Genomic DNA, 10,100 nt, shown 5'->3' on the forward strand with positions numbered 1-10,100 from the left:
TTTAGAGTCATTTGGCGAAAGTTAGAAATTTGAAGGTTTTTGAGAAGTTTGACCGAGAGTTGACTTTTTGATATCGGGGTCGGATTCCGATTCCGGAAGTTGGAGTAGGTCCGCAATGTCGAATGTGACTTGTGTGCAAAATTTGAAGTCATTCCGGATTGATTTGATATGTTTCGACGCAACATATAGAAGTTGGAAGATTTGAAAACTCATAATTCTATTCGATGCACAATTCATATTTGACATTGTTTGACGTGGTTTGAAGCCTCGATTAAGTTCGTATTGTATTTTGGGACATGCTGGTATAATTGGTCAAGGTCCCGAGGGCCTCGGGTGGATTTCGAAAGGTTAACGGAATGGATTTCGGACAAAAGGAGCTGCTGCATTTCTCTGCTATTTTTGCACAGTAACTGGTGCAATCGCAGAGCTGAATTTGGGAGTTTATATCTTGCAATCTATAAAGAATCTGAAAATATGTAAAACATAAATGTTGTAGCCCTTGCATTCTAGTTTCCATAAAAATAAACCATTCATCATTTGGATATCTGTACAGAAAGATTTGATCGATTGAATAAAGGCTGGTAAAGTTGTTTTGTAATTTCCCCAGAAATTTTTAATGCGAGAAGCGTACTTTGGAAGCTTATATCTCGAAATCTGTAAGGAATCTGAAAATTTTTAAAACAAAAAAGTTGTAGATCGTTGATTCTAGTTTCCATAAAACTAAACCATTTATCATTTGGATATTTTTACAGAAAGTTATGATCTGTTGACTGAAATATGGTAGTAGTTCATTTTTTGCCCGAAAATCAGGCAAAGTCGCATTTCATACATGCGACTTGCCTAGGCAGAATGCCTAAAAATGAGAGTCAGCCATTTTTACTCATTTTTGAGTTTTGAGTCTCAGATTTGGGCAATTTTTGGAGGTGTTTGAAGAGGGTTTTCACCTAGCACTTTGAGATAAGTAATTTCTACACAACATGGGTTTAATACATAGATTATGGATAGATTAACATGTAAAAATTGGTGAAATCAAGGGTTTAGATGAAAGCCTAGGTTTTGTATAAAAATGAGATTTGACCACGAAAATGGTTATGGAATTTGGTAAAAATTATATATTTGACTTCATAAGGTTATGGGTAACAACTTTCTTCGAAAATTTTCGGAATCCGAGCACGTGGGCCCAGGAGTAAATTTTAGCAATCTTACATTTAGGGTTGGGTAATCACCTTAATAGTTGGAATATGAATTGTTGAACGTGTATTGATTAGTTTATACACTATTTCATTAGTTTTGGATTGTTCCGCACCGAATTGAGAGTTTGAGCATAATCTTTGACCGGAAAGTGGTTTCGGAGCGAGGTGAGTCTCCTTTCTAACCTTGTAAGAGGGAATTGTCCTCATAGGTAAAATAATTAAATATGTGCTCCTATTTGTGGGGGATACGTACGCACGAGGTGACGAGAGTCCGTGCGTAACTACTATTATGCTAAAGTCCGGATAGTTTAGGAACCAAAAGCATGCTTTACTTGTAATATTTGCAATCTTGTTGTCAATTTAAAATGCTTAAAGTATATCGTACTTTGTAAATAAATTTCTAAAAGGCTAGACATTGTTTTTCTTAACTTTTAAAAGAGAAATTTACCCTTCCTTGAATAATTGCTCCTTGATGAATTCTTGATTGACTATTTGATGTGTTTATTTTTATTTGACCGCGTCGCATGTATGATTCGCGAGCGTGGTTATAGATGCATCTATGGTTCGCACCATTCGACCCTCTGGCAGTGTACAGTTTAAAATATTGTTGGATCGGGCCATACGACCTCGTCATAATTTGCGCATGCTTGTATTGCTTGCCTTGAGATTTATAGATGTTGATATTTGTTCTCCCTGGCCTGAGATAAAACGTATAAACGATGAAATTTGAATTTGGAAATTTCCTATAAATGGAAGAACTGTTTAATTGCTTCATGTTATTGAGTTACAAGCATTTTTTATAAAATTCTCTATTTATTATATTATTGATATATCATTATTGGACCACTAGCAAGTGTCGAAGTCGACCTCTCGTCTCTACTTCTTCGAGGTTAGACGGGATACTTATTCAGTACACGTTATTTTTGTACTCATGCTACACTTGTTGTGCATTTTTTTTTGCACATGCACATGTATCTCTAGCGGCCTAGTGGGCGTAGCAGCATGGTTGATACAGAGACTTAGGCGAGCTGTGCTTCTCGAGACGACCCGCATCCAGCAGTGTCTCTCTCAGATTACTGTATTTTCTTTCTGTCCAATTTGTATTCCGGACGGTTGTTGTATTATATTGTTTCCTAGAGATAGCTCATGCACTTGTGACACCGGGTTCTGGGATGATTTTAGAATTATTCAATATTAAGTTTGTTGAAGACTTCATGTTTACTTCTGTAAATTTTATTAGTTATTTTTTAATCTATGAAGAAAATGATTTCGACAGATACTAAAATGGAAATTCAATTAACTTCTTGGTGTTGGCTTGCCTGATAGTGTGTCCGGCGCCATCACGACCCTTAGTGGATTTTGGGTCGTGACAACATGGTATCAGAGCGATAGGTTCTTTTAGGTCACACGAGTCATTAGCAAGTCTAGTAGAGTCTTGCAGATCGGTACGGAGACGTCTGCACTTATCTTCGAGAGGCTACAGGACTGTTAGGAGCACTTCCCTTCTTGATTCTTCATCGTGCGATTTGATTCCTTTTAGGCTTATGCCTTTATTTCTTTCATATTCAATCTTATGCGACGTGAAGCGCTTGCTATCAATTGGGAACCGAGGAATCGTAATGGTACTACAGATGTGGTGCAGGATGTTTTTCCCTGCGTACTTGATTGGGCTATTGTCATCACCTTGCGGAAGGTCGTTCTATCGTTTCAGCTCAGTATCAGTATTACCTAAAGCTTTGAGATTTGGCGTTGATTGTTATGATGATTCATGTGTTGCTATCGCACAGTATTTGTGTAATGGTAGGATGCTTGCCTATGCAACGAGGTAATGAATGACTTGAAATGAGGTTATACTCTGTGATTGATTCGGAGATTCAGTATTTTACTTCTGGCGGAGGAAAGGTAACTGACTACGAGTGTTCATGTTGGGTTGATGGAGTAACGAGACTTGGTGTTTTCAAGTGTGGTGGAATTTTCATCTGCGGCGTGGTGTCGTCGTCCTCGATTGATTATGTTAAGTTCGCAGGTGTTATGATATTCTACAATTCGCCTTTGGGGTAGGATATTGTGAGATAGTATTGGAGAAGTGGCTGTCAGAGATCGCGGGGTGCGGTGGTTCAGTATTAAATGTGTATTTTTAATGCTGACGGCTCGAGAAAGATGATCTTCGGAAAGGTTTAAAAGTTAGTAGTGGTCTATTGGTTCAAGTGCTACAGAGATAGATTTTGATCTAAGGCATCAGCTGAGCGGCAAAGGATGAGGAAGGACATGTGGAAAGTGTCATGCGGTGGTTAAATTTCTAGAAGGCCAGATGTAAGAAGCGGAAGTCAAGTAGTTTTTTCAACACCTAACTTAAGTGGTTTTTTTTTAACTAAGTATTTATAGACCATGCCTATCATCTATAGTTTATTGTTTGCAACCGATCTTTGATGATCTAATGACCCATTTGCCCATAATCCCCCCCCCCCCACTCCCCTATTCTTATTCAAAACTTTGACTAAATTTTTGAAGATGAGTTTCAAATTTGAAAAAGTAATTTTTATCTCTTTTCCTAGTAAATAATATTCGCTTATAAAATTGTGATATTTTTTCAAGTGAAATATATATCCAAACACAATTTAATTTTTAAATATATTTTTTAATTTAACTTTAAAAATTACTTTTTCAAATCTCACATTTTTTTATGCCCAAACATAGATATTTATCTATGTTGTTAAAAGAGTGAACGAGTTGGACTAGCAGGGTTAAACCTTCAAATTTTCGATCTCAATTTGGAGAACGGTTTTTAATCTTCTGAATTGAACTTAACATAACTAGAAACTATATATATATATATATATATATATATATATATATATATATATATATATATATATATATATATATATGAAAGTTAGTGTCTAAGAAAATATTTTAACTCTCCTAACAATAATAATGTCAAAAGATATGCCAAGGATAAAATCTACAAATACTGGCTTTTGCCTGATCATTTCGTCTTGTGTGCCACCAGAAAAAACAAACAAAACAGGCCGGTCCTGAAATTTCCAGCCAACTCCTTAATTTTTAATACCAAGGAGGAAATCACACAATTTTTTAATGTTCATTTTCTGCTAAATTAACTTGGCAATAGCATATTGCTGTGACTCCATACACAAATAGATAGCTAGACAAAAGACCATTTTCCTTTCATAAGATTAATTGATACATAATGGATACAGAAATGATCTAGAAAAAAAAAAAAATAGGCCACAATTCTATTGTGTTTTGGTCCTAATCTGGTGCATCCTAAAGTTTGTTTCTTCAAAATAAATACAACTTAAATTCTGTAATGTTCTTAGTGTATCCTATTGATGTTTGTTGAAGCCATTTCTGCCTCAGTTGCCTCTGCTTGCTCTCTGAACTTCTTGTATATATCACCCTTGTAAAAATTCCTAGTTCTTGCAACCAAAGTCATCGAGGCTAGAGCGCCAAAAAACGCGACACTAGCCAAGATTACAAAAGCCTGTCGATAACATTGGTTACCAATACAAGTCAACTCTTTAACAGATGATCTAGTCAATCCCTTTTTGGCGAGCTCCTTCAACGCCTGTCTATCATAAAGTGGTCCAGTGACTTTCACATTAAGTATATATGAGCCAAGAGGGCTAGCCAATTGTCCACAATTGAACAATGTGGAGTAATACTTCAATCCAAAAAGTTCAGAAATAATTGAGAAGAGTAAAGGCAACTGTGCACCAAATGAGAAGCCGATGATCACAGACGCCACATAGACTGATCCGGGGAAGGGGAACGCAATAAGGAGAAGGCCAATGCAGGATAACAAAAGGACTAATGTCATCATAAGTGGCCTAGGGAATTTGTACTTAACAAGAAGAGTCTCAGAAACAAATCCTGAGAAAATTCTCCCAAAAAAATTCCATATACTAAGAAGTGACACAAAGGATTTAATGGTTGTTGTTGGATATCCTAAAGATTCACCAATTTGACCCAAGTTATCGACAGCAGTAAGGCTCGTTCCAAGTCCACAGAACGTAGCAAGAAACAGAATTAACATATCAGTACTTAAAAGTGCTTGTAATATGCTATAATCTTCACCTCTTTCTGGCTTATTGAAGAAAATATCAGTGAACCAAACGCACTTAGAGTTAGTATCGTCTTTCTTGATTTCTAAGGTTGTAGAATTATCTTCTTTCTCTAGTACTACTTTTGGATCCTCAGTCGCTATTCGTGGAGGATCAATGGGCAAGTTCTTTCGACGAAAGACATCTAACTCTTCTCTAATGAAAACCAAAAGAGGAAGAAATAACAAAGCACAAGCCACAGTAGCAGTTCCAACATAAGCAGCATGTGAAAATGCAACTGCTTTGTCAACCAATGTCATGACCATAAGAAACAATGCTAATACAATTGCTATAGCCAAACAATAGTAGAAAACTCTCAGCTGATTCGGCTGCTTAACGACTCTCATTTCGCGAATAGTATACACAAATATTACTGATACTGCAGCTGGAAGCCAAGCAATGAGTAAAATAAGTGATTTAGAATCATTTCCATATACAGCTAAGTATAATTGAGTCATAATAGCACCACTTAATCCAGTAAATCCTTTCAATAAACCAATCATATTTCCTCTACTCTCGGGGAAATTCCTAACTGATGTAACAAGAGCTCCAGTATTCGCAAAATTTTGCGAATTAGCTCCAAGACATATGCATATACACATATGCCAAACTTTTGGTTTTGGTATTTTTCCAACAACAGAAAGCCATATCATGAAATAGCCTGTGAAATTCATTGCTGCACCAACTAGTAACACAAACCATGTTGGAGTTACTTCAGCAATTAAACCAGAAAATACTCCAACATTAGCACCAAGATCTTTGAAAAATCCTAATAAATTAAGTGTAGTTTGATCATATCCAAGTGAAGCTTTTATTTCTTTTGAATAAGTTCCAAATAAATAAGTAGCTCCTGCTCCAGCCATAATAAGAAAAGATGCAAATAGAGAAAACCACCTACCTCTAGCCACATGATTGGCAAATTGAAAAATCTCATGGCCATTTCCCATTGGCAACTCTACCATATCTCCTCTTCTGAAAAATTGAAGTAACAAGAAAATGAGAAGATAATCTCTAAGTATCCACAGTATACACCTAACTTGGCTTTGAATATTGTGGAAAATGGAATTATCTCATGTTGGTAAGTGAGGTGGGGCAGAGAGTTGATAGAGAAATAAGAGGTGGAGCCAGAATTAAAGTTTTATGGGTTCGGATCTAAATTAACAATTTGTACATTAAAATGAATTTTTTAAGATAAATAAAAGGTTTGAACGAAAGTTACTGGGGTCGACCGAACCGCAAGCCTGGCTCCATCCTGAGAAATGAACTAATCAAGCCACTTGAGAGGTCAAGATGATTGAGATCTGTGAAAGAAAATAATATAAACAAAGACAAAGACAAAACAATGATTTAAATACTCAATGGAGACAAAATTCTAGGAGATTTTTTGGCTATATTGAGGAAATGAGAAGTAGAAAAATGAACTCTTCCTTTGAGAGAAAATAGGTTTCTATAGTAGATGGTACAAATGGCATGATAAGGTTTTTTGTGGCTATTTGGGAGGTGGTGGTAATTTTTGCTAAAATTCTTCATTAATTCAGACTATAATATGTTCATACTAAATGTAGGACAGTAAGTTAGTAACTAACTAAAATGGAGATCAGATGGTACTTTGGCATGAACTTCCTGGGTTATTAATTGGGTTTCCCTTTTTAGCGGAATAATAGAAAAGGGAGTCAACCTTTTTGTTCTTTACATTTTGTTTTTTAATGGTAAAACACTAAAGTTACATGAGATGTGACTTAAAGATATTGGATTTGCTATACAACTGGATTTTTTTGAACATCTGTTTAAAGATACTAATAACCATCAAATTGGCAGTTGAGAATAGTTCAAGAAATCCATTAATATGTGAATTAGGAAATACTCCAGATTATCATGATTCAGGCAACTCAATTATATAACAACAGTTATCCACACATCCAAAATATGCTTTCTGCGCTATATGAAAAAGGAAAAATCATTGTTTGTCCTTGAGAGTAATGCAATTTGGACTTAATTAAAAAGTAAAGGTTGGATATCTTACCTACCACTCACAAGCAGGGGCGTACCTAATGATTACTTGCAGCTTCATTTCAACCCAATAACTTTGTTTCAAGATACGTATATGTAGAGGCATACCTATGTACAGAAAAGAGAGGTCATCGTACCCGTTAACTTCGGCAAAAATTCTAGATATATAAGTACATATATGTTAAAAACATTTATATATTTTGTCTGAAACCCTTAAAATTAAAAGTTTGATAGGGCACTGCATTTAGCAGTCCGCTCATTTGCTCCCATCACTTTCAAATTGTGGGTCCGACTATGTGTATATATGCTAATAGATCCACTAAAAGTAAGTATATAAATAATATATTTCGAACTCAATAATTCAATAAGTTGTGATAGACTTCCGAACTTAACCCGTAAAGTTTAAATTTTGATTCCGACTATTTTGCCACCAAAGCAAAAACTATCAGTTTAAAGTCACATGCAGAATGTTAGTTGTTACAAGGTCAAGAAATGTCGGTATAAATCCTTTCATCTTGATACTACTATCTTGGTTGTGTGATTGGCATCAGTAGTTATAGAGATAGTGCTACTTTATTCCGAGCATAGTTTGTATTATCCTGTATTTGGTTGGAAAAGGTCAAAAGTTGCATGTGAAGACGTCCCAGGATACATACAAATCTCAACGTGAATAGAAAAGGCAATAATGAGACTTGTTGACTAAATATAACAGCCCACTTACCAAAAACATTCATGTGGTAGAGTATGATAGAGCCAGAGAAAGTAAAATCCACAATAGAATATGCTGCTATATCTTTTCTCGTGACCATTTATTTCCACCGCAAACAAATAATAATACAATTAAAAATCCCTCCGACAACTTTGTTTATTCCAGCCATTTAGACAGTACTCCCTCCGGTCCAAAATAAGTGATTTTTTTGATTTTTTTCTTGTTGTCCAAAATAAGTGATTTTTCAGATTTCAAAAATTAATTAATTATTTTTTTCCTACATTGTCCTTGGAGTAAATAGTGTTGAAATATGTGTTAGGAGTGTTTATGTGAGATAGTAAAGGTTAATATGGTCAATTTCATTGCTAATTAATGCTAAAAGGTGGATTTCTTAATCTGTGTGAAAACATCCAAAAAATCACTTATTTTGGACCGAAGGGAGTAGAGTTCTATTATAAAGAACATATATTTTAACATAATATGAGAATATTTCTAAAGCAAAAATTGAATATTATGGTAAAGTGTTGCTATAAAGAAATTTGACTTAACCAACAACACGTGCCACTGTAGAAAACCCAACAATCTAAGTTAGCGTTTGGCCATAGATTCCTAAATTTGTTTTGAAATTTTTGATTTGGGTGAAGTTTGGTTTGAAGATGAAAATGTGTTTGGACATAAGTTTTCAAAACATAAACATGACTTATACCCAAAAGTTCTAAAAACTATCACAAATACCAACAGTACATTTATTAATAACATTCATTATATTATCGCAAACCATAGTCCTGAACATAAATAAATTTAGTACAAGATTATCATTTTTATAATGAACTACTGTGATGACCCGAAAGGTCATCACTTGTTTTAGAAACAAATTCTGTGTTCCGGGCCTAAAAACCTCCTTGTTTGTCTCACTTTGATTTGCGTGCGAGATCCGGACGTGTATCCAGAAAGCAGTTATGTGAAAATCTGTGAAAATAGTAAATTGTGCTTCTAAAATGAATTGGAGTGACTTCGGTCAACATTTTGGGTAAACGGACCCGGACCCGTGATTTGGCGGTCCCGGAGGATCCATAGGAAAATATGGCACTTAGGCGTATGCCCGAAATCGAATTCCGAGGTCCCAAGCCCGAGAAATGAATTTTTAAAAAAAAATTATTTTACTGAAAATATAAGAGTTTTTAAAAATTTGATTATATTTGAACTTTATGGTATCGGGCCCGTATTTTAGTTCTGGAGCCTGGTACATGTTCAATATGATGTTTGAGTTGTGCCTGTAAAATTTGGTAAGAAACGGAGGTCGTTTGATGTGATTCGGACCCGTATTTGTGAAGTTTGAAACTTTGAAAGTTTTGAGATTTTTCTTAGATTTCTATGCTAAATTCGTTATTTAAGATGTTATTTTGGCAATTTGATCGCACGAGTAAGTCTGTATGATGCTTTTGAGATTATGTACATATTTGGTTTGGAGCCCCGAGGGCTCGCGTGAGTTTCGGATAAGCGTCAGAGTGTTTTTGGACTTAGAAATATGGTGTTTTGTTGTTTGCTGGTGTCTGAGTTTTTACTCTATGCGAACGCGTGGTAACCCACGCGAACGCACTGAAAAAATTGGGAGGGGGCAGGTTTACACTATGTGATAACATAGAACTAGGTGCGAACGCGGAGCCTTAGGAGTTCACTCTACGCGAATGCACTCGGGCTGTCGCGAACGCATAGAATAGGAGAGGGGTTGGGGGTTGGGTAGTTGTAACCCTGTGCGAAGGCAGCCCTTAGCTCGCGAACGCGTAGGTCTAGTTAGTCAACCCTATGCGAACGCGGCCAAAGGCACGCGAATGCAGTGAATAAATGCCCAGTTATTTTAAACCAGTAGCAAAACGGATTTCTTCAAAACTTCATAACTTTTTCACCTAAACTCAAACTTGGGCGATTTTTGAAGGGGAATTTCACCACAAAACCATAGGTATGTGTTCTTAGACTTGTTTTCTTCAATTTTCGTTAACACCCATTAGATTTCTAGGCCTAAATCATGTTCTTAAAGGTAGAAAATTGGGGATTTGGGTAGAGTTA

General features: G+C 35.8%; 1 protein-coding gene across 1 annotated transcript; it reads right to left on the minus strand.

Annotated features, from left to right (window-relative positions):
- Positions 1 to 4,208: 4,208 nt before the first annotated feature.
- Positions 4,209 to 6,970, minus strand: LOC107772646 (protein NUCLEAR FUSION DEFECTIVE 4). Its single transcript, XM_075237226.1, has 2 exons — positions 6,534 to 6,970; positions 4,209 to 6,286 (listed from the first exon to the last, which is right to left on the minus strand). The coding sequence occupies exons 1-2, from the start codon at positions 6,563 to 6,565 to the stop codon at positions 4,528 to 4,530; spliced, it is 1,791 nt and encodes a 596-aa protein (XP_075093327.1). The 5' UTR covers positions 6,566 to 6,970; the 3' UTR covers positions 4,209 to 4,527.
- Positions 6,971 to 10,100: the final 3,130 nt, after the last annotated feature.

Source organism: Nicotiana tabacum, chromosome 18 (genome assembly GCF_000715075.1).
Source record: "Nicotiana tabacum cultivar K326 chromosome 18, ASM71507v2, whole genome shotgun sequence".
NCBI classification, from domain to species: domain Eukaryota; kingdom Viridiplantae; phylum Streptophyta; class Magnoliopsida; order Solanales; family Solanaceae; genus Nicotiana; species Nicotiana tabacum.

Coding starts and splice junctions, on each gene's coding strand:
- LOC107772646 (XM_075237226.1), bottom strand. CDS start 6,565: ATGGAGCCAGGCTTGCGGTTCGGTCGACCCCA. Junction 6,287..6,533: donor TTGCGGTTCGGTCGACCCCA/GTAACTTTCGTT, acceptor TCAATTTTTCAG/AAGAGGAGATATGGTAGAGT.